The sequence below is a fragment of the Phasianus colchicus genome, chromosome 22, assembly GCF_987193195.1.
Source record: "Phasianus colchicus chromosome 22, bPhaCol1.hap1.1, whole genome shotgun sequence".
Taxonomy (NCBI): domain Eukaryota; kingdom Metazoa; phylum Chordata; class Aves; order Galliformes; family Phasianidae; genus Phasianus; species Phasianus colchicus.
The window spans coordinates 5,592,837-5,617,586 of NC_143457.1; the positions used below are offsets into that span (position 1 = coordinate 5,592,837).

Below are 24,750 nucleotides of genomic sequence, written 5' to 3' on the forward strand. Positions count from 1 at the left end.
TCTGATGAAAACAGTGATGTATGAATGTGACAAATAAGCAGTTATCAATGGTGAAATTACAAAGCCATTGATATAAGTATAGAGAAATGCACGCCACAGCTTGGCATTCACTATTTGGGCTGATTACAAATATCTCTAATAGTTACGTAAATGTCTTCATCCTCATTTTAAAGTCTGAGAACTAGATTAATTGAATTGCACAAGGGTTGACAAACCTGTGCCATAGCTGAGATAAGCAATCAGGAGTGCTGGCATGTAGCCCCACACTCAATCCACTTGACAATACAGACTGCCTTTGGTAACGCAAGGATAGACCTGAGAGTTGTTGGCAGCCAGGAAAGAAAGCTTAGGTAAAAGGGAGTGGAGAGATGTAGGAGGAATCTGACATGTAAAGAGCATTGCAAAGGGGAAACCTGCAAATTCTGAGTGTGAAAGGTCAACATTTCAGCACTGTTATTGTATACAAAAGTTAACTAGAAGAACAAAAAGACATACATGTTCGTTCTAAGTACACTGGCTCCAGTTAACAGAGATTACTGATTTCTTAAAGCTTCTGAAGACATTTTAGCTTTTTTTTTTTTTCTAAAGCATTATTCAGTAGAAAATGTTCTTAAGGAAGTTTAAGGAGAAATTTGATGGCAGAACAAAAGTAATGTGAAGACACTTTGGATGGCCTGCTAACCATGTGACACAACTGACTGGGATGAGTTTGTAGCTAAAGGCACTCTCTTCTGTTCTGGCACATGTTCACAGTGGGTTGATTTATAACACACCTCTTTGGACTGCCCCTGAAATTTCCTACCAGCACTGAGCTGGCACAGTGTTGAGCAACATCCAAAACTGGAGGCTTTTTACTAAGTCTGATCAGTGAAGACAAGTGTCTTCATCTTAATGAGCAATGATTTGGCTTGAATTATATGTGCCATCTGAATTATACCTGGGCTGGAAGTCATCAGTCCTGAGAAAACTTTAGCTAATGCAAAGTTCTTGATTTTGTCTTTGTCACCAGTAAGAACTACCCCAAGAAAAAGATCTCTTCCACTTCCATATTGTTCTCCATATGAAAATAAAACCATGTAAACAGTTATGCAATTCAATCTTGTTCTAGATGAAAACAGACACCCAGGACTTACCTCCTATCTCACAGCAGGATATAAAAGAACAAGAACTATGGAGAAAGGCCTGGACTACAACCTGGGGTTTTGGGAGGTGCTTCTGTCTGTCCCTGCGTGACTCAGAGTCTGTTTTTCCGCCTTCAGAGTAAAGATAAAAACAACTACTTCCCTCTTTTTCAATCTCCTCAAGACTGTAATCTCACTGATTCAGGACCTGCCTCTCTGCATGTGCCTGAGAAGCACTCAGTCCATATATTACTGGTGTGTTACCAAATATTGTTACTCTAATACAAACATTAAATTAAAAAAACAGATCTATTTATTACACCACATTTTACCATTCATAGGAGATCTGGGAAAAGCAAAAAAGCTGCAGCAGCGCTAGTTCTCAAATTTCAGGCCCAATCACTAGTTAGATGGGCAGACCAGGCCAACTCACCTGTCCTACAGGATCCTTCCCAAGTCAAACATCACTTAAACCTTTGCTGAACTAGATTTTCACACTTGATAAAATTAATTCTGCAATTCCAAGTGGAAAGACTAACAGGAACTCTAGGGAAAAATTCCTCTGGTTTTCCATTAGATACCTTCACCCTGACTGGTGACATCTAAGCAACTGACACTCCTCCTTGAATGCAAACCACCAGTGCCTGCAACATTTGTAACAAGAATACAGGAGAGAGACCCTACCTCAGTAATTGCAGTATTTCAAGGAAAATGGTTTGTTTGTATTACCTAAGCTACCGACTTTACGGATCCCATCACTAAAGCAAACAACTGAAAGATTAGAAGTTCAACTTCGTCTACTAGTTCACTCTTGAAAGTGGGGTGTGCTGTTTGTTCTGGGTCCTTTACTTGTCAGGAAATATCCAAGTCAAACAAATAAGGTAAACGCTGTATTGTAATAATGGAGGAAGTTGGTTCGAAGCTTGTGTAGCTGCCCAACCTTTAAACAGAGTGACAAGTGGTAGGAAAGAAATAGAGTAAGATGATTCCTCTACATTCAGTTCCTCTTTGTTGTCATGGATTATCAGTCACACTGACATATGGAGACCATTATGCAAGGCACAAAGGCAAGACACAAAGCAAAATGGCCAAACCCTTTTCTTGTCACTACCAAGGGTCACCAAGTGAAAGCATTACACTGCAATTTTTTCTTGTCTATACACACAAGAAATGCTATGTGCTATTTTTTCAAAAGAGAAAGTAACTGAAAGATTCAGTTATGTTTATGTTACTACAACAAAATCTGATCACACACTAACTAAAGTAAGTTCTAAGCCTTCATACAATGCACTGCAAATATGGGCATTCCTTACTGCATTACAGCTGATGCCCATTAATTCATTATGAGTTAAAATTTAAATGGTTGTTAGGTCGATCATCAAACTTATGGATGTCTTCTTACTATACATGGCTCTGAAGTCTTTTGAAGTAAGCACTGCTTTGTAGTGGCTGGCTTATCAGACCACTTACAGAAGGCATTCCTGTACTACACAGGATTTAAAGGAGAAATAAAAAAGGGAGTCTCTGGAGTTAAATGGTAATTTGCCCTCTTTTTTTTTTTTTTTCTTGTAATCACATTTCTTTGTTCCCTTAAGCTCTAGGTTTGTGCTGTCCATCTAATAGCACAAGAAATCTATATAGTGTCCTGGTATTCCTGTGATTTTCCCCCCCCACCCCGCAAGAACAGTTGATACTATTGGTGCAACACAGATGCAGGTGAAAGAAGTTTGGTATTCAAAAGCTTCAGTATTAGGTGGGAATTAATTCTGGATAAAAGCCTCACAATGCATCCTTCTGTCCAAAACAGAAAGGAAAGCAGACTAGTCTCTGCCAACTGCTGGATCATTTGCATTAGAATTCTCAACACCCCAGCATTATTAACATTCTTTTCATGTATTCAATTCCCTTCTATTTTGCAGATGCTCAGATAACAGATGCATTTGAAAACCTTCCCATTCAAAACCTTTATTCTGGTTCTCAGAAAGGCACAGAAGGTGAAAGCAGCCTTCTCCCCTCGCACAAGAGGAAATGTATCTACAAAACACACCATATTTAAAAACAAAACAAACAGGTGTGCAAGGAACAGTGAATACTAAATCCCAGTAACCAGAAAGGAAGACGCAGTAAAAACTGTTCACTCTTGTAGTTAAAACACTGCACAAGCAGTGCCTCCTAGTGTTCATTAGACAGAGCAAAGGTCTCTAACTTCCAAATTAAGCTCAAAAATCTCAAGTTTCAAGTACAAACGGTGAATTGTTAAACTCAGTAACCCTGCTTACACAACCTCTGTGACAGCAGACTGGCCTTCACACAGTGAGTGGGTTTTGTGGGTGTTTTTTCCGTTTCCTGCAATTAATTTTAGGTCAATCCACTTCAGAACACGCAGAAGGTTGGCTTTGCTATACTGTTACATGTTGGCTGTAGAGATGGACAGTAGAGAATAAATGGTATCGTTTCATTATACACCTGTGCAAGAATTAGCACTTTATATTCTATGTTTTACAAGACAGAACTGTCTGTAACAGCATTATCTAATAATAGCAGGGATTGTATATTGCTACAAAACACAGGGGTCTCTAAAAACATGCAGGAGGTACATTTCCTGGGGCAAACCTGCATGTTCTTCAGTGCTGTTCCCAAGTTGTTCATCACACCATGTTATGGCATACGGAATACTTCATGTATTTACCTCATTATGAAGCAAAGCTATGCACCTTCCCACGAGGCAACGCAACAAGTATGACCACACTGCAGTATTTCAAATCATCCCAAGCTGGTACGCCCCATGCACTGCACAGCAGCCTCCACAGCACGGAATAGCAGCTGCCATTCCGATTCCTTAGGCCACATCCTGACCTTGAGAGCCTCTCTCTCGCAAAGCATTATGGATGGCTGAGACAAGTCCCCAGGCTAAGCCAGATAATAACACCAGATGGCAGTATAAACTGAAGTTTGATACTCTAAAGCCAGCAGACATCAGATTCAACACAAAGCCAATTTCGTTCTGTTGCTAGACTATCCTAGATGACAGCACAGATTTAGTGAGGATGGCTTTTGTGCTCATGGTAGGAAGATATCTTGCAGAAGATGATATGGAAGGAAATACACCAGTTGGCAAGACTGTTCCAGTCTGTGTTCATTGGAGTGATTTGTGGAATAAGCCTCCTGTTCTTCACGTCCAATTCGTGATTTTTCCCACATTTCAAGCACATTCTGCTAACAGCCAGTTATGTGATATTAAATAATACAAACTTTTTTTGTGAAGCCACAAAGGGAATCAAGATACACTATATTGTCAAAGCAATACAATGTGAACTTCATAGCTAAAAAACCCTCCCCTAAGTCTTTCTGACTAACTTGAGAGTCTAATTCCCTTTTATCTGAGATTCGCTCCCTTTTATAAAATAAATCAGAAAGTTTGTGCACATTATCAAACATCATATTGAAACCAAAATTTCAATAAGTGACCAAAAAAAATCAAACTGCTTAGAAATAATTAACCTAGTAGTTAATTCTACAGTAATGACTATCTGATCAGAAGTCAGATGTCATACAAGCCAAGGAAAAGCAGCATTTGAGGTTTACATACAGCATAATCCTCAATTCCCAGCAGCTGAAGAGTCTGAATTTGATCACTCATGCAAGCAAAGCTCCTAAATAATGCATGGCACTACCACGAATTAGTTCTTAATGCACATGCTTTCCAGCAGGATCACAAATCTTTTTATTTCAATCTGCTGCAGTTAAGATAATCTTTCTGAAAACAGAGAAGTACAAACTAGAATCACTTGCAGAATATTTCACCAATGGATCCTAAATAGCAGGACAGTAATTAAAGCTGCTGGCTTTGTGACATGGAAAGGGGAAGGAAGGAAAGATCCAAGTAACTTTCAGATCCATTGCAGCTGCCAAGTTACATAACCTTTCATAGAGCCCGGACAACTGTTTTATGGTCTGGTCTTCCACCACAGAGCTGAATTTCCATGCTACAAAGTATTAAAGTCTCTCAAACACCATGAAGGAAAACAGGGCTACCATCTGAGTAGGATGGATATGCTCATAAATCCCTGATATAATTGAAGAGAATGTCCTGTGAAAAATTCAACTAAACCCAACTCAAAAGATTTCTATCAGAATAAACTGTAAAGTTCAGAATATTTGTGCTTTACCAGGCTTACACCCAAATGTATTACAGTTGACATTTCCTCCAACAGTATCAGAAAGTCAGGCTAACCCCACCTGATCTGTTGCCACCATCTTCCTCTGTTCACAGGAGTTCTTCTGCATGGTGGAAAATGATGGCAACTGCCAAGATTTGTCAGCCTGAGCAGCAGATATCAGACAGGAAGACACAGAGACACTCTTCTCACTAAACACAGAACCGGAGGTTGAGGAGTCAGTTTGTGTTCCAACTCAGCCATTGGAAGACAAGGGTAAATGGCAAGCATCTCTGTGCCTCACACTCCCAGAATATGAAATGGAGGTAACTTCTTCACAGGAGCATGATGAAGTCCACTGGGAGGCTTTTGCCATTTTAGCTGGAAAGACACGCCAGCATCGCATTATCAGGTTGACAAAGTAATTCAAAAGAGCACATGCAGGTTTGGCAAGGACTTCCTTTAAAAAAAAAGTTGACAATGTTTCAGATAAAAGCTTTACAAACATCATGCCACTGCTATCTAACTGCAAAAGAAAGCTAAATTGCTTGCTGCTGCTTGCCATTCAAAGTGTAAAAACAGTGAAGCATTATGAACAGTAATTGTAAGTTCATCTGTTCAGAACCATCACATAGACAGAACGGATATTTGTAGCTGCTGTACTGCTAATAATCCTCATAGTGCATTTCCTACCCACTTGGGCACCCTGCTAATGGTTGATGCATGTTGAGATACTGAGCAGAGTAGTTTGGAATCTATGGGCAGGTGAAGAATACAATTGTCACCGATGTGCTTGAGTTTTAATTGATATTTTTAGTAGTTAGAATGAGAAGCTAGTCCTTGTTAGCTTAGGCTTCATAAGTTGGTGAGGAACTTGTGTTTTTACCAGGATAAGAACTGAGATCAGATGATTGGCTGGCTCCCATCTGGTATTCCTGGTTAAGTTATTCTTGGTGTCTAGAACTGATATGAACAAGAGCTGATATGAACAAGAGCAATCCTTTTACTTATGAATGGTTAACCTTCAATTCCTCTAAATGTTCTCTGGAGTCTATCCGTAATTGCGAACTTTCGTTCAATTTCCCATCACCATGTCTGATGCTGTCACTTGATTCAAATAAGCCATAGGAAGAGGAAGACAGAACTGCTGAAAAGGAATTTTTTCTCCCCTCCAATTCCTCACCATTTTCTCAGCTCTTTGGCTCTGCTTTGTAATTCAGCATCCTCACATACTTCAGACAATTCTTTGATGTTACTTCACAGGATGAATCTGGGACAAGTACTGTAAAGCTGTTCAGAATGGGTTAACTACACATCTGATGCTAGCAGTAGATGAAATATAGAATTATTCAATTAAATAATGCAGTCATTCTTGGAAAAGCTCCCAGATCTCTCATTAGTGCAAACTGGTGTCCATCACTTCCTGAGCTGTCACTCCTTTCATACTTATTATTCATTCAAGAGCTCAGACCCCCCACTAGACAAAGAACAGCAGCTGTTTAATAGTTAAACAGTTCCTATGCACTGCAAAACAGTTGGAATGGTAAGAGGGAGAGTGGAACTGGCATCTCAACGGGACTCACAGACTAACCTGATGATTTCTCCACTCACATACAAGAAATGAATGTGAAACAGTTAATGCTTGAACACAAAATACAAACCAGAACATTTTCAATGACTGGGGGAAATGGATGGCCTCGAGCACCTGCAAATGCCATGAACTTTTTAGTTTCATGTTGGCAGCAGGTGAACTTCATCAGTCTTTCTTCCTTCTGAAGAAAGTGAGATGAAAGACACCGTTTGAGGGTTTTCATTTCCAAACTTTCCCTACATGATATGAGTGAGTGCAGTCATGATTTATAGCCTCAACTACAGATCGTATTTAAAATCAACTAGGCAAACTACACTACCCTCATTACAGTTAGAGAAGTAGAACATCTAGACCTTGATGACATAATCAAAACAGGTAAGTGCATCAACAAGATTTGCACTTTCACAGAGAAGAGTCTACAGCCATAGAACTATTAATGCCTAAGAGCAGTAATGGTTTTTTCCATTGTGTAAGACTACTTGTTTGTGACTGGTAAAATTTTAGAGCCTCTTAGAAACATTTCTGCTAGCTTTCAGAAGGTATATAAAAATAAAGCGTATGTTGGTATATTACCTAAGAAGTACAATCCTGTGCTGCAGATGTAAACTCTATCTACACCACTGCATCCACTATTCCATTTATGTTTTCTAGATACTATCATGGTTTTCAGCATTTTCAATATATGAAGAAAAAAATAGCACTAGAGCTTTCACTTATAGCATTACTTAAGCTTTATAGGTCATATAGTGGCTACCACTCACTCTAAATCCTGTCTGGTTCTTCTCACTGGATTAATCAATGGCAAAAAGCAAAAGCACCAGCTTCAGGAAGTCAGATATCAAGCATGATTATTCCTGTTGGTCCTTGTTTCCATTTTCTTTACAGTAGCACAGGAAGTACACCACTAAAAAAAGATAAGGAGCTACAGTCAAAGACGGTGAAAGTTTAGATAAATATGTGTAGTTACATATTATCACTGTATGACTCACTGTCAAGTACCAACCAGTATAGAAAAGGATTTGTTGCTGCCTCCTTGCTCTTCGCTCAACACAGAATCCTTATTTTGCAAAGAGAAACAAAAGCCAAATATTACAATTCTGTAGTTCTGTGGTTTTTCCCTCCCTTAGACAAGGGCTTGGAACTTTATGATATACAAACAATACACTTTCCAGTTTTCTTCTGCAGCAGGAAGATGCTTCACTACACTGCTAGAAATGGACATCATCTTAGCCCCACCTTAGCAGAAATACCTTGTCAACCAATATTTCTTCATTAGAAACTCCAGATCCCAAAACCTACTAAAAGCAGAGGAGGAAAGCTGAAAAGAACAAACACTTGGGAGTAGATCTGTGACAAGAGATGTCAAAAATGTTGAGAAGGTGCTAAGGAGTATATGGGGGAGGCAGGAGGGAAGCAGAAAATTACTGAGGCTCATCATAATCTCCATCCATTATTTCTGAAATCACAGTTGAAACCAAAGCTCACTAGTAGACCCTGCTTGAATTAACACTGGCCTATTTTAATTTCTCTACCTCTACCAAATAAAGTTTTCACATAGAAAAAACAAAGCACCTATGAAAATAAAAATGAAAATAGTCAACTGATAGCATGCAAGCAGCTGTCATTTGGATACAAAAAGTTTGGTTCCATCACCAAGCATATAGCAAACTTCCACGTGACAGCACAATTCAGAGCAGGAGTGACATGGCAATAGGCCAAGCATCCCTGTTCTAGAACAATGCAACTGATATCATCCTTCTTAACTTTCTCCAGCTCTTCTTCCTCCCTTTTCTCTCACAGGTCTGAAGCAGAAAAACATTCAACATATCACACTTCAGGATTATTATTACACCTTGGATTACGATACTTACACAAAATGACCACTGCAATTCAGATCCAATGACTAGTTTGATGTTTGAAGCAAAAGCCACCTTTCTAAAGACCATAGAAAAGGGAGAAAAACAGAGCATTGCTACCTGAAAATTGCTTACTGCTGTTTAGACTTGTTCATTAATTCATTTTTGTAATCCCTTCACCTCATATTTGAATTCAGGAATGCACCTACCCTAAGAACATTAACTGAAATACCATACACAATCCTGATTTGTTTCAGACCTAGTTACACAACTCAGCAAGGGTGGCAAGTTTTGTTATTCTTTATTTACTCTGTCACTTCCCAGAAACCAGATCAATCTATTTTTAGCTCTTACAGAGCATGATTCAATCAGTAATTTTTAGAGTGATTCACAGCTGATTTTAAATGTACACTCCAGGGCACTTCAAATGGTCAACATTTCAACTGTACAACTCCAATCTACTAGCAATAGTTCCTCAGATCTTTTGAAATGCATCAATTCACCGAGAAATTAAAGACCCATTAGGAACACAGCATTCTGAACTCCAGCTACTGAGACTGCAAAACCTGATATCTCTTCCTCCACTTGACTTCTTCCCCTCAGCTGCCTGAGGTATACAGTTCCATGGATGTCCATTTTTACTGCAACACTCTTTCTAAGTCACGGCCAGACAACTGTGACTTTTCTCTGCATCTACTCATTACCCAAATACCTCAGATTCATTGGTCCTGCTACCTTTCTCATCTAACATGCTTCTCACATCCTGTTAGTTTTACTCTATAATTCACTGCAAAGCCACCACTCCAGATCCCTTTGTGTTTCTTACATATTTTGTTCATCCCCTTGTGTGGGCTCCAGAGCCCACAGTGAATAAAGAACTACAGAAGCTGTCACTGAGGCCAGGCAGAGATGAATCATTTTCAAACACAGTCCTCAACTTATAAAACCTTGCTCTAGAAATGTGCCAGCAGCGGGGTGATGCTACTCTTTTGGAACCACATTCCAAGATTATCTTTAAATTCAAATCTTTTGTCTTGAGTTACAGCTCTCTGAATTACTAAACACAGAAAAAGACATCTAAGCAATACACTGTAAAGCTTTGTGTTTAACAGATGCACTGCCTGTAATAGAGAAATCTTCACCTGCTAGCATTTCAAATCAATCACACGACATATTAGCCTCTTGACATAGGAAGTTTCCACCTTGCTATCTTACTGCCAAGCAAAGGCATTATCAGAACAGGTAGGAAACAGTAATTTAGTGCATGGATGGAGATTAAGCAAAGTAATACGTAACATCTGCACTGATTTTATTATACACTAAACAAACTCACATACAAAACATCAATTGTAATAAAAACATTCCATGTGAGTGGAAAAACAGCTATACCACCTGAAGTTGGAAGAGACTCTCTGAATTCTAAAATTTAAGTATTTCCAGCCTTTTCCAAGCAACTTACCAATGTTATACAGTCCCAAAACACAAAGCTCATAATTATGATTTGTAGTTAAGTAATGCCACCATCATATTTTCCATACTTAAACTTTAATACTTCTCTATCAAGGCTGTGAATATCCATGTTTGGCATGAAACCAGGACTTCACATTGGAATTTGTCTTGGTTGGTGTGAAATGAATGAAAATCTATCCTAATCTGAGTCAGATTATCAAAAGAAATTTTACCCACAAAAAAAAAGGGGGGTGGGGGTCTTAAGTGGACCAATATCAAGTTGCTAAACCAATTGCATTTCAGCATCCCTAAATAGTTGCTACAGAACTTTACTTCTGTGGGTACAAAATCAAAAGAGTTTTCTAGATATAGTGCTATTTGGTGCAGACTTTGTTCTTACTGAGCATTAAAATGACAACTACTTACCCTTCTCAATACCTACAGTAAGGACAGCTAACACTGACAATACAGCTTATCTGGCCAGATCCTCATATGGCAGTAACATAAGATGTTCCACTCAATTCTTTTCCTATTGAAGGGCACAAAAGTTTAAGAAGTTACTAAACATTTTGCTCTCTGATGTCCTGCTTCAGGCATTACACTCAATATATATTCCACAGAACATTTTTGTGATGTATACCAATGCAAATCACATCAACTGTTTTTGTTTGGAATCCAAGCTAAGGGAGTGCCAACTGTTTTCAATTAAGCTCTTGAGAAAGCCTAGCAATAAAACCATCCTAAATAATTAAGAATGGAGGAAGAACTGAACTCCATATACATACTGGACCATTAAATTCTGCATTAGCATATATCACATTCACATATATATTCTCAAATATTGCTGGCAACTTTTAAATACTGTCTGTTAATAAAAAACACGGAGGTTTTAGTTCATCTTGCAACTGTTTTTAGCACCAAAAACACCAAAAACCCACCGAGACCTGCATCTTTTCACATGTATACAATTTAGACCTTTCAAACACAGTACATGCATTACCCAATTACAATACCGAGCAATGAAAAACATGTTTTGACCTCTCATATTATATTCCATAACTCAAATTCTTCTGCCAGATGCAGTTTTCTAAGTAGAACAATAAGCTGCAAAACAGATCAGTCAAAACTCATGTCAAACTGCTTTATTACATCTTAAATAACATTACATTTTAATATAGTATCTATCTTGCATCCAGCTTTCTTGAAGTACACTGACTTTAAAATTAAATACAAAAGGTGAAGAGGGATACAGGGTGTGGAAAAAGCTCTACAGAGTAGTTTCATGAAAGAGAGAAAGAAGGAATTCATCTTTTATGCCAAATCCAGGCCTAACGCACAATTACAGCACATTTTTGTACAGAATGTTGCAGAAAAAACAAAATGGAGAAAAGCTACTACTGCTGCTAGGAAGGAGCATTTCTGGATACAGTGAGAAGATAGGAAAGTTTAACAGAACAATCCGCTGTCCAAACACTGCTGCTTTTAACATTTTATTTGAAAAGAAAGCCAGGAAAACCTGCTTGTTACAAAAATGATTCTAATCAGATGCAAAGGACTCATCCTACAAGAGGAACTGGCTGTGAGGAACTGATTTTATAAAGAAGATGGTTTAGGTTCCCTCCTCCCACACCCCAAAATCTTTGACAGCGATTGTTTGAACAGGCTGTTTCTCTTTTTTTAAAAAAAAAAAGTGACTTACCACGCTACTCCAAAACGTGCATAGCTTTTTACTTGAGTTCTTCATAGATTTATGCACAGAGTAGCAACAATAAATGAATACAGCAACAATGGTTACAGTTTTTAAACAGGTTATTTTTTCAAAGAAAAAAACATCTAAGGACTTAGTCCAATATGCACTTTTTAGCATTTCTACAGCATGCGATTCTAAGAGTAAACCCACCCAATATGGCAAACAATCAAAAAAGGTTTTTTTTTTTGTTTAACTTAGAAAGTTCAAGATCATTATTTTCAAAACATTGATTTGTACATCATTTCATACACAAAGAATTGACTCAATACCCAAGTGTAGGATAGGTCTCTTTTGAAAACAGAGATTCCTCGTTGTTGAGACTACAGGATAGTGTTAGGATATATAAACTGCCCTTTCAAGTGGACAAAACCAAAACAGATTAAAAAAAATCAGTGTGGTGAAAAGAGGGGGTAGGAGGGACCAAGGATTGCATTTGTTATCCATAAAACGTGAAAGGATTCTTTAAACAAGCATTCATTACCTTGAACAGCATGTGCTTGGTTACCTTACTGCTTAACGTTATTCTATATATGCCAAGTTTTGTGCAACAATTATCCGTGATACTAGAAAATAAAATAAAAAAAGTAGGGACTAAATTTACATCGTTAACAACCCCCAGATGCTCTGGGCTAGGACTCCCTTGTTTTGCTCAATTAAATACATAAACAAATGTATTTAAAAAGGAAACCTGAAAAAAATCCCGCTACAAACATGACTTTAAAATTTGCAAGTGTGTGAGATAAAGTCCTTAACTTCAACTTGGAAACTACAGTGAAAGCTAACTGTTTCACAATTATGCTCAAGTTTATTTTCTGGTCATGCTTTTATGATAGTGTTTGATTTTTAAATTCTCAAGACAAAAAAAAAATGGTCCCAAAAGGAATGCACTATTTCATTTTGCTTACAACACAGAAATTCTTCTTGGAAAGGTAATTGTGCTCTTCAATTTCAGCAACAGGAGACGGAAAAGATCTTGCCCTTTGAAGTTGGGGAGGATGGGGGTCCAAGTTAGTATAGTTGGATTGAATATGCTATCATTTTTAATTTTCAACCGTTGGAAACTTCTTCCAGTCACGGAGTCCGCCACTCTTCTAACACACAGAAAGATGGATTAAGAGTTGCACTTAGATAAATTGTAGTCAAGTTTCAAATTTTGATCTTGTTACCCACTGATGCATTCAGCCATTATCTCACTGCCATTTATTTACCAACCCAGACTCTAAAGACCATACCAGTCATCCCTCCCAGAAAAGTAAAAGAGTAGTTTACCACAAAAACATTACTGCATACATTAAAGAAACAGCCTTCTAAAAACACAAACAAGAAGAAAACCCACGATAAACTGTTGGATTATTTTTCCCCCAGTGACTTTCTTAACTTGAATTATATGCTTGTAGCATCAGTAGAAGAATACTGTTTGGACCTGGAAAACAGCACTGAGTACCATGTAAGGACAGAGTTAATTAGTTTGATGCTTGCTTACTTCAGTTCCAGATCTTGAGGAAGCTATCCCATGATCCTGTTGCCACTGCCATACCATCATCAGTCACGCCTAAGCAACTGACACGGTTATCATGACCAGCAAGGACACCTGGAAATAAGAATATGCAACAAACCTGTCACACTGCTCTGATGCTTTCTTATTTCTGCTCAAATAACAGCGAAGCTGCCACACCACAATTACTCAGTCTCTTCCTTCAAGAATTCTGAACATGTACAATTTCGATTTTTGAATGCTTTTGCTTTCTGAAGCACAAACTTGTGTGGGTTCACAAGGAAGTAATACGGAAAATGCTTGGCTCCAGAATTCTCCTTGTACATTCCTCAAGTCATGACCTTACTGATTCAAGTTGTGAAATCACTGCTTTGAGAATCCTGTCAGCACTGTCATAGTAATAAGTGTAACCATAGTTGCTAGCATTTCCTCTCCATAGTGATAAACATCCATTTGATTTTAAAGAATTTTAACCCACAAAAAAGAAGCTGAAATATGTTCTGAAAACTGAAACATTTTCCATCTATTTTTAACTGGTGATGTTTACAAGCACTTACAAGACTTCAACACCTACATAGCTTTTGCCAATATGGAAATCTGAAAATCAATTATAGTACTATTTAAATAAATAACTGGGACACTAAACAGCAAAGATACAGAAGCCAACATTCTCCTCTGTTACATTCAACTTAATAGAACAACTATTTATGTTCAATCTCTACTCGGCCTGCTGCACTGAGCTAAGATATTCCTTGTGGCGTAACTGATGCTTTTTCTCCTTTTTCCACCCCCCATAAGAGAAGTCTTGTTTTTAAAGAACTCCAGTTGAATTGACTTAACTTCTGTATAGAAAAATTCACATTTACTTTCTCAAAAGGTAATCTGCAAAATCTTTTTGTTTTCTGTTCGCTTCTGAAGTCTCTGCTTCAAACAAATACCATCCGAGATCATTCTTTCACCTTAATAGCCACACTAATGAGCAGCAAAACCTCTAACAAAGCAGTTTGAGCGACTGATGTGGGAACATCTTTGATGATCCTTTTATCAGCACGTGCTAAGTGCTATTTTCCATTAATAGTTTAAAAATAAACTTTAGAAGTTTACACAAAATAACTAAGGAATAGATTTTTAATGAAAAACCTTCTAGAAGTGATTCCTTTACAAAACATTGACCACAAATCGCTGCTTAACAGTTACAACATCATAAAAATCAATGCCACTGTTCAGTGAAATATTAAACATCAGACAGACTACCACATGCTATCAACTTCCAGCTTGTAGTATTTCTATAAGCTACTGTGTCAATACTGATGTCAGGCAACTGTATGCCCTCCACAGAGGAGGTGGACAGTATGCTGCATTGCTTTCAACAGATCATATGCAAAACAATTTCTATGTCTAAAAAGACAGTCCCTATCCCCAAAAGTCTGTTTTTCATATTTAAAAACAAGTATGTTTACCTGCTCTATCAGCTTTCAGCGTATCCCAAACATTGCAGTTGAAGTCATCATAACCAGCTAGGAGGAGACGTCCGCTCTTGGAAAATGCTACAGAGGTGATGCCACAGATGATGTTATCATGTGAATAAACCATAAGTTCCTGATCAGCCCGAAGATCAAAAAGCCTGCATGTAGCATCATCCGAGCCTGTGGCAAATGCATTGCCATTGGGGAAGAACTTCAGCAGGGGGCAGAAAAGAATGGGGAAAAAAGAAAAAAGAAAGCAAATTAATTTAAAGAGTGGCTGATAAAATGGGCAAGTTACTCAAAGGCTGCAAAATACGTTATGCTGTGAAGTCAGAAAAGTTCCAAACATACAAAATGCTTTTCATCTGGCATTCCAGGCATAGTGCCCACTGTCTCAGGAGTATCCAAAACTGTACATCTGGAATAGAACTTCACCCTAGCTCCCAAGCAGGACTTGATGCAGAAAACATTAAGAGAAAATATTCCATAATATTACACCATACAGTACACGCTTAAAAGCTGAGACCAATATAACAAAAAAAATTGAAATCCTATGTCCTTGTTCAAGCTGATACATACACAGATGGCGTTGATGTCCGACTCATGGCCAGTGAAGGTTTGCCGACACATTCCTTCTCTAACATCCCACAGTTTGGCAGAGGCATCGCAGGCACCGGAAACAAAACACCGAGCATCAGGAGCCAGAGACAAACTCATGACATCTCCAGTGTGCCCAGTAAATGTAGTTGTCTGCTGACCAGTTTCTATGTCCCAGAGAGCGCTTGAAAGAATAATCAAAAGGTACAATTAAAAACCTATTTACAGTCCTGTCTTTTGTGCTCTTCTTGTTGCCCAATGTATAAAGCAGCAATGGTAACAACCGGTAAAATTCAAGTCAGCCTTTCCCACTCTTAAAAATTCACTGAGGATGTGTGACTTTGTAAATTATGTCTATCATTTTAAAATTGCATCGCTTTCCCAACACAGCAAAATCACTGCTACTCTGCCAGTCAAAGAGTATACAATGATGAAATAGCACCATCATCCCTTAACTTTTAACTTCCCAATAAACCAGATCCATCAGCAGCAGATCTGTACCAGGCAAACAGAAGATCACTGCACCTTGTCATTCTTCTCAAAGCTTTGGACAAAGCATTATTCAGACAACTGTCAAGTAATTATGATAACTTCTGAGAACATCTACGCTGTCTTGTATGAACCTTGTTTTAAGGGATCCTTTTTGTCTTATAAATTATGTTTAGGAATGCCTTGATATAAAAACAAATGCCTACATTCATTAGTTACTCAGAATCAGTGGACAAATAAATGGGCCTTCAAAGAGACTGACACTGTGTAGGAGAGCTATTTATTAGACAACCTTTGCTGTAAGAACTGCTGCCTGGGAGATCTGTATTGATTTTAAGCAGCAGATATAATACAAAAACTAATGAAAAGAAGATTGAGGCCTTTTCTCATTCTGAAGCTAGTTTTTATTAAGACATACACCCACATCCACCTCAAGGAAAAAAGCTGTGCCTGCTGTCACTGTAGAATATTTTCTAGGAGCTTTTCATATTAAAAACATCTAAATATGACTTTGTAAAAAAAAAAAACCCTGTAATTAATACTGAATACTAAAGTGTTTTGAGAAAAATCACTTATTACTGTAAGGCAAATAACACACAAAAAAAGTCTACAAATCATTTTATCACAAAAAATAGGTCAATTGAGAACACAGGCTTAACTGAACAGTCAAAGGTAATAGCCTTGAAAGCTCAAGTCTTCCATTACTAGCAAAAATGTGACTTATAAGCAATTATCAATCTTGTTTAAAATTCTGGATGACCTTTATGAAGAAGTTTATTTCAACAGACTTGAAGTGTGAGAAGTCATTACTAACAATCATGTCACAATTTTACTGCTTACCAAGTGGTGTCGCCAGAGCTGGTAACAATTTGATTATCATCCAAGAAACGACAGCATGACAAGTATCCTGAAAGCAAAACACAAAGCCAAAGCATAAAATCAGAGATTACTCTCCACGCTGCATACTGACTTATACACTTCTTCCTCCCTGGAAGATGCAGGAAGAACTACTACAGAAGCCTAAAGTACAACAGAATTTTTATAGAGAAACCTCTGAAATTTTAGACAAAGATATTCTGGCTCTTTACTGACCATGTCTAATTAAACCATTACAATAGCATAAGGATACATTAGTATCACAGCAAATTGATCTAAACGCAGCAGAAAATTAGTAAAGTACCTTAACCAAAGCAGGATAGAGTCTGTTTTGGGACTACCTTACTAAAAACTAGGGGAAGCTGGAAGCAAGAGGGAAAATTATTGAGCAGCTTTATTTACTATTATTTAGCTCCTAAATTAAAAAAAAACAAACAAAAAAAAACCAAGACAACACAGTAGAGGAATTAATAAAAAAAGAGTTGAGATAATTAATTGCCACCCTACACCAGGCAGTAAGGTAGCCTTTCAACAAAGCTCAAATGTCATGTGTTAAAAAAAATGAAAGGCTTCCACTGTGTGCCTCCATCACTCAGGCCATTCTGAGTACGTACTCACCTGTATGCCCAGCTAGCTCACGGCTGACACGTACATTCCCTTCACGAGTTTTCAAGTTATAAATGGAACAGATGTTATCAAGACCACCACAAGCCACATAGTTTCCAGAAGGTGCATATGCACAAGTCATGACCCAAGACGAACGCAGGGGAATAGCATGCACCTGAAACAAATACATTCAGCACTTCATCTGCAGAACAACTGATTCAATAATTTAGCATCAGTAGGTTTTCATCTCTCCCCCTCTCTAGCAGGGCATCTTTTCATCAAAAGGACAAGAAAATACAGCTTGCCAGATCAAGTAAACGTAATTAAAACCTCAGGTTTGCCTTTCCTGAATTCAGCTTAATCAGCAATTTTGATAAAAATCAAATTATTTCAGTGCTCTGATTACTAACAGTTTGCAGTAGGTTCAGGAAAACATTGACTACCAAGTACAGTCAGCAGAACTGCCAACTCCAGGCTTAGATGCTATGTTATGAATGAACCAGTGAGGAAATTGTTACTCTCAGAGCCACTTAAATCCTACTTTGGAAACCCACAGCAAATGAAGACTTAATATTTAACTAACTTCCTCTTTGTCGTCTTCTGTTTGCAGTGCATATTTTCACACACAGAACACTTAAAACACTGCTACATTCCTTACTGGAAAAATCAAGATTTAGGCTTATGTCTGCATTGCTTTGGTTGACAGAGAGTATTTCCCTCCCGTGTATTAATTATCAATTTAACAGTTAATCTTACCTTGTTTGTAGTATAGCTGTCCCAAATTATAAGTTTGCCATCCTGGGAGGCACTAACTAGAAGCCTGAAGAGGAAACAGGTGGTAAGTACAGTCATTGCAGGAAGACAAGAAGGAATGTATTCTGATAGCATTGCCTACACTGTCAAAACTAAGGTACCACTTAAGTACAGCATGTCATTACTTAATTCAAGTTATCAGCACTTAAGGAATTATTTTGGAATCATCAATTTTAAATGTGAAATATTATGGAAATATGTCATAGATTATCAATATGTCCACACATTCAGATTTCAGAAAATCTCTAGCTAGGTAACAATCTTGAAAACCAAAGCAGAAAACTTGCATGGAATCAGTGCCTTTGTGTTCTGTACATAGGCTTCAGATTCAATGAGTTTGACAATCTGTACTGCCAACTTTTCTGTTTTCCTGTTTTTAGAACAGAAATTGCAGTTCTAAGCTGTCCCAAAAAACTGAACGGATATCAGCACTGAAATACAATGGGGAAAAAAACACAGCAAAGATGTCACTCATGGAAAGGATAACTTTAGGAAGAATTTTTTTAAAAAAAATTTAAACCCAAACTCTCCACGCAGAAATTGTTTGACACATAACATATTAGTTAATTGCTCAGAGCTCTTTTACATACTTTTAGTATGCTCAGAGGTAGATTGGAACACTGGCATAAATCATCTCTTCAGTCTTTTCCTTTTATAAGTAATTTCAGAGAAAATAGTTCAATATGGTATTCAGATTTGTTTCACGACTCTTCCTCTAGCCAAACACAGAGCACTCACTGAAGTGCTTTGTGGTCTTAGTGGTGTATTGTTGGTTTTTTGCTTTTTTTTTTTTTTAAATCCAGCTTATATCTTACAGCTGTCACAATGCACTTTTGCCACACAGACTGAACCCCATTTTAAAAATAAATTTAGATTCTGATGACAAAACCACACATACCAGGAAGAAAAAGTTATATTAAGTGGTTCCAAGTTCTCTCGGTTCCCTACATTCTTTTTGAACTAGTGGATCCTTCTGGCAGAACAGGTAAATAACAGTTGGATGCACCCAACTTCCCACAGCACAGTGAACCCACCTGGAATCAGTCCCCCAATGCATTGCATAAATTTTGGCCAGGTGTCCCCGGAGCGTTCTCCTGGTGCGCATCTGAATTCTCCCCACCGGGTCAATATTGGCTGTGATCTGAAATAGGGATTGTAGCATCCATTGAATCTTTCACTTGATAGTTCCACAGAAAAAACAAACCATACACAAGGACATTTCAATAAGCACCGCAATGCAAACCAAGAAGTCCTACTTTTTTTTTTTTAAATATATATTGACCATTTTCTTTTTTTAAATGCCTAATCAAGAACAACTTCATTTTAAGCAGTACTTGCTTTAAAGAAACCATCATTTTGTTGGCTATTTCGTGGTTTTTTTTCCTCCTAGACAGGAAATGGAGTGCACTATTTCAGCCTTTAGACAATGCCTCTGCATTTGAAAGATGGATGAATAACTCACTTTCAGATCCAGATGACCTTCCCTTCCAAATTCTGGAAAACTATAATCATATTATTCCTGTTTTATTTAACTTTTGGAAGATAAAAGCAGCCTCTAAAGTAAGTAAACAGCAACATAAGGAAGTAATTAGTTTAGCTATCCTTATGCAGCTAAGTTTAATATCAATAATTTCTCCAGCCTAAAGAAAAGTACTAGTTAAAAACAAAAACAATGAAAAAACCCAAATCAGCACACATTTCCAGTAATATAATAAGTACACATCAACAAATCCAAAAGTATGCAAGTTTGTTTTATGGATATTGTCTGCATATTTCTCATGTCTCCATGTAACAGAATTATTTAGCAAGAATATTTGAGCAAGTGTCTCTGCTTCTTTTCAAAGGCCATCAGCATTGTGAAAAGAGCACTTCCATGACACAAAAATCCTCATCGCAGACACATTCCATGCTAGTAATATGAAAGTTTTTTGCTTTTGTTCACTCCACAATTTTTTATTTATTTATGGCACACTTTCATCCTGGAAAAGAGGCAGCATTGTGCCTGAAAATAATATCACAAGATCAGTACATTCATACATACCTACCACACCGTCTCCAAGAGGTGTACTGTAGAATACAAGTTCCCCTCCCCAAGTTAACAAAATTAAAACAGGAAAGCACAGCAACACGCAGAGGTATCAACTCAGGTTCTAAAGTATGGGCATCAGTGCATAAGTAGGTAAACCTCAGAGGTCTTATGGTTCTGAGAGTCCCAGTAACACAACTGTGCTGCTACCACATCTGAAGCAAAACACCAGGGCTCCCTTCAGCAGGCATCAGCCCTGAGTGATTTCTTCAAGAAAGTACTGCTCCAGGTTACTGCTCTCAGAAACTGAACATCAGCACCACATATATTTCTTGAAAAAACCACCTAAAGGCAAAATTTAAAAAATAAATACAAAAAAATCTACCCAGATGTACCTTTTTACAGCACATTTTCTTTTTGTAAAGGGAACATGCTTTTGTAGTTCATGTTAAACTATTAACTGCTTACCTGAGCCAAGGTGGCATCTGCACATGCTTTCCTAGCATCCTGCAATAGAACAGTTAGAGAACTCAGAAGAAGTTCTGTTCAATCTTGGTTTTGTCAAGTTAATCAAGTTGTCACAAAATAATGTTTAGAAAGCATTTTGGTTTGTTATTCAGAAGGGACCCATCTAACTGCAGCATGAACATAACATGACAGACTGCTGTCAAAACATGCTGTGCATTTGAAATTTCCTTGTCATGAAACCTCACATCCGGCAAAAGATTCCAGCCGTAATGACAGGCAACTTCCACCGCATTCAGGAAAAAATAAGACATGAGAGGTGTTCATTAATCAAGCTAGTTACATACAAAATATATTTTAGTTAACAAACTGTCCTACACTAATACATTGTTTGTACAAAATCAGCTCAAAGGGACTCAGCTATTTTAGTTACATGAGAATTTTCATTGCAGAGGTAAGAGAAGTACGTGCAACTTCCAGGGGAAAACAGAAAACTAAACCTAGTATCTGAAAAATACGAAGTTATGACAAATTTTCTGACCATAGAACTAAGTAGAAAGAACACAGCTTGGAAAAGGAAAAGAGAAGGTAGAGAACTTAACTTTAGCTGTAAGAAATACTGGGTAACAGAACTATCTGCCAAAGGAAATACTTTAGGCTTATTGTTGAGACTCAGTGGATTTTTTCCGCCTCGGAAGACCAAATTTGGAGAATTATCCTGAGCTAGCAAGTAGGGAAAATAAATGGCCAAACCTTTTCAATTCACTTCTGTGAAGCACACGTGGTTTACCAGTTATCAGTTAATAGCACCTGGCTGAACTTTGCTTAAAAAGCACAGGTAACCACGCAGTCTGTGTGGATGTGTGCTCCCACACGAATGTCAGCGTAGGAGTTCTGATAACAGAATTTAGTTTAAGATGTAACCAATGTTCTGCTTAGTCCCTTGGAAAAAAAAAATTAAACAAGCATTAAATGAAGACTAAAAGCACCAAAAGGAAACTGTTATACTAATAAATCTGTTTATGCTCATTCCAGCACAAACACTACTCCATAACAGCCACACTTTACATGCTTTAAGGCAGTAATACACTCTATTTTCTTTTTCTAGGCAGCTTTTATGTCTGAAGGGGCTGGAACAACATATCCAGACTAGTAAGCATCATAATAGAACGCACAGAGATTTGTTCTGGAGTTAGAGACTGGTAGTATGCAGTACTAGTGGCAAATCTGAGCTTTACAGTTAATTTAGATATTTCCCGTGTGCTGGCTGGCCAGAAAGCTGTGAAAAAAATTACTTCCTGTACATTAAAAACAATAAATAACGCTTGAAACAGAGATGGAACAATGAAGACAAGTACTTTTTACTTAATCTGAGGCAGGCAATACCTTTACTTAGTTTTGTTAACTCCTAGATTAAAAGACTACCTCTTCAGAATAAGGACAGAAGTAGAAAAACTTCATAGTGCCTCTTCTCGGGACTATGCAAAATTCAATCACTACCAAGTATGACTGAATACTTAGAGAACAGGTGCTGAAGACTAATGGAAGGAATACACAAGAAGGGATGGTAAAGTAAACCAAATATAACATTAGCCAGAGTCTACTGAATAAAATCCTCTGTTTTAGCCTGTTTCACAGAGTTTATCTTGAACATCTCAACTTATTATGTACAAAAACAACCAACAAGTTTTTGTTTCACTTTCTACAGGAGGTTTGTTGGTTTGGTTTTTTTTTTTTTAAGCTTTCAAGAGACAAGTTTCTTTTTGTCTTTTTTTTTTTTTTTAAACCTTCAACCTACCTCAAAGAACAAGTTGCTAAAGAACTTCCCAGAAAGAAATGGTAAATACATACAGGGAGACCAAATTGAATAAGACATGGGAGTTTCAGCTGTTCTATCTTTGATGTCCTTCCTACTAAAGCATAAGACCTCTACAAAGTCTCAGCATGAATGAACATTTAGAATAGGCCTGTATTGAAGTCATTTATAGTCACTGAATTCATTTTGAAAGAACAGATTAAACTCTGTTCTGTATATGTTACGTTTCTCTCCACAAGGAATTACAATACTGACTACACTCCAGTTCACTTTGGGCTTCATGATACATTTTTCAAATTAAATCTAAAACAAATGTCATTTGGACTACATTGTATCTTTAAATAAACAGACTGCTTTCCTTCTTTTACTCAGTAACAGAAGAACAGACACACCATTTATTCAGAACAATATACTAACTCCTATAGTCTTCACCTTAATACTGCCATTTCACAAAACAGTTCACAGATGTAGTTTATGTAAACCTTTAATCATGCTCAGGAAGTTTTAATCATCTTCATTCTTCAGCTTGTTTTCTCATAGAGTTACTGGAAACCAAATACATGTTTCTGAATTACCCGTTGACTATTTATTCAGTACAAGGTCATTATCTGGAACCAACTTACTGCCCCAAATATGTTCTCAGGCTCCTCAAAACTACACTTGAAAAGAGCAAGTGAAACAAACACTGAAAGATAAATGGAAACACTGCTCATGGTCTGGCTCAGAAAAACTTCAGTAACCATTCATCTTGATCTAATCCAATCTTATCCATTTTGTGAATTTACTTGTGTAAAGTTGCATATACGTGAACTTCATTACATTAACTCTGACACTGTGGAAAAAAGCACAATGCACCACATTTCTGTCCATCTTTGCCATCTTCAAGACACACACATCTTTTTTGTAAACTTCAAGACCCACTGATGAAATACATACTCTGATTTGGTTTTTCAGTTGCTCAGCCTCCTGGCGTAACTGGTCGAGCTCACTCATTTTCCTGTGCTAAAGGTGTGCTCTGCTGCCACCTCTCAAACAACCAGAAATCTGAAAGACAAGCGATAACAGAAGAATTAGCAGAAGTCATAGATTAAAATTAACTGAGTAGACTACTTGAGTTACCTCAAACAGTACTTAGAAACCACTGATGTTTTTTTTAATCTTCAAAATACAGGTGACTTTCTCTGAAATGTCTTCAGAATACAGTGTTAGCGTACGTGTTCACTATTTTTTTTTCCACCTACAGAAAACAGACTATTATTTGGACTTATTCCTTTTCCTCCAGGTCTCTTCTTTTGCATCTTTTCTTTCATTAGCGTTTTTTTATTTAGTTTTTTTTTTAAATAAACTCCATTTTACCAAGAATGACTCTTCCAGCAATTGATATTAAGGTTAGACAGGAAAGCCAGAACACCTCCAAAGGACACAAAATTAGAACTTAAAATATTTAGATACCGACAGGCAATTGCAAAATGCTGTCAAAAGGCCCTTATGAACTCTGTCTGAAACACAGCAGTGATGAAAAGTGCGTTCTATTATCTGGATAGATCATTCACAAGTGTTGTTGAGTTTTTTCCGGCCAATTGTTAACGTGTCCCCTGAGATTTCCCAGAAAGGATTCCAGCATTGATACATATGTCAGAAAAAAATTAACATTTTTTTCAATGTTAAGAGAAGGAGTTCAAACAAGTGCTGCTAAAGCCATGTCTCCATTACAACACCTGGATTTCCAGTCATTAACACATTAATATGCTCACTGTACTCTGTGGCCAAAACTGAAACCTCAGTGAAACAATTACCACCGAACGCCCTCAACCATTCTGCATGTAACTCCTCAACAAGTGGACTGTTTTCTATTATAAGCACATAGGTATTCTCCATCAAGCACCCTGCTCATGATTATAAGTCTGTTCTAGAAATATGCTGGCATTTCCACGCTGGCATCACGTTGGCATTTTCACTAGCATTCTATACTTGAAGAAACCAAGGTAAAGCTCAATTTAACCAAAGAATTTCTGCATACAATGTAAATTTAAGATGCTAAAGAAACTCATTAACAAAGTTCACCCTTTACAGGAGAACAACGTATTAGATTCACTTTCAAATACTATGTAAAGCACCTGCAGGTTATTAAAAAACACACAAAACACACTACCGGTAGTTAAGAACACTTTATTTGC

General features: G+C 37.5%; 1 protein-coding gene across 1 annotated transcript in view; it reads right to left on the reverse strand.

Annotated features, from left to right (window-relative positions):
- Positions 1 to 11,301: 11,301 nt before the first annotated feature.
- GNB1 (G protein subunit beta 1) overlaps positions 11,302 to 24,750 on the reverse strand; it is a 34,047-nt gene continuing 20,598 nt past the window's right edge. The window contains exons 2-11 of the mRNA XM_031613465.2: positions 23,510 to 23,617; positions 20,761 to 20,799; positions 19,301 to 19,407; positions 18,210 to 18,273; positions 17,466 to 17,628; positions 16,812 to 16,878; positions 15,465 to 15,666; positions 14,880 to 15,096; positions 13,408 to 13,515; positions 11,302 to 13,015 (exon numbers count right to left, since the gene is read on the reverse strand). Of these exons, the coding sequence (XP_031469325.1) occupies positions 13,409 to 13,515; positions 14,880 to 15,096; positions 15,465 to 15,666; positions 16,812 to 16,878; positions 17,466 to 17,628; positions 18,210 to 18,273; positions 19,301 to 19,407; positions 20,761 to 20,799; positions 23,510 to 23,566 (1,023 nt within the window). The 5' untranslated portion in view covers positions 23,567 to 23,617 and the 3' untranslated portion in view covers positions 11,302 to 13,015; position 13,408. The remainder of the gene's footprint in view (positions 13,016 to 13,407; positions 13,516 to 14,879; positions 15,097 to 15,464; positions 15,667 to 16,811; positions 16,879 to 17,465; positions 17,629 to 18,209; positions 18,274 to 19,300; positions 19,408 to 20,760; positions 20,800 to 23,509; positions 23,618 to 24,750) is intronic.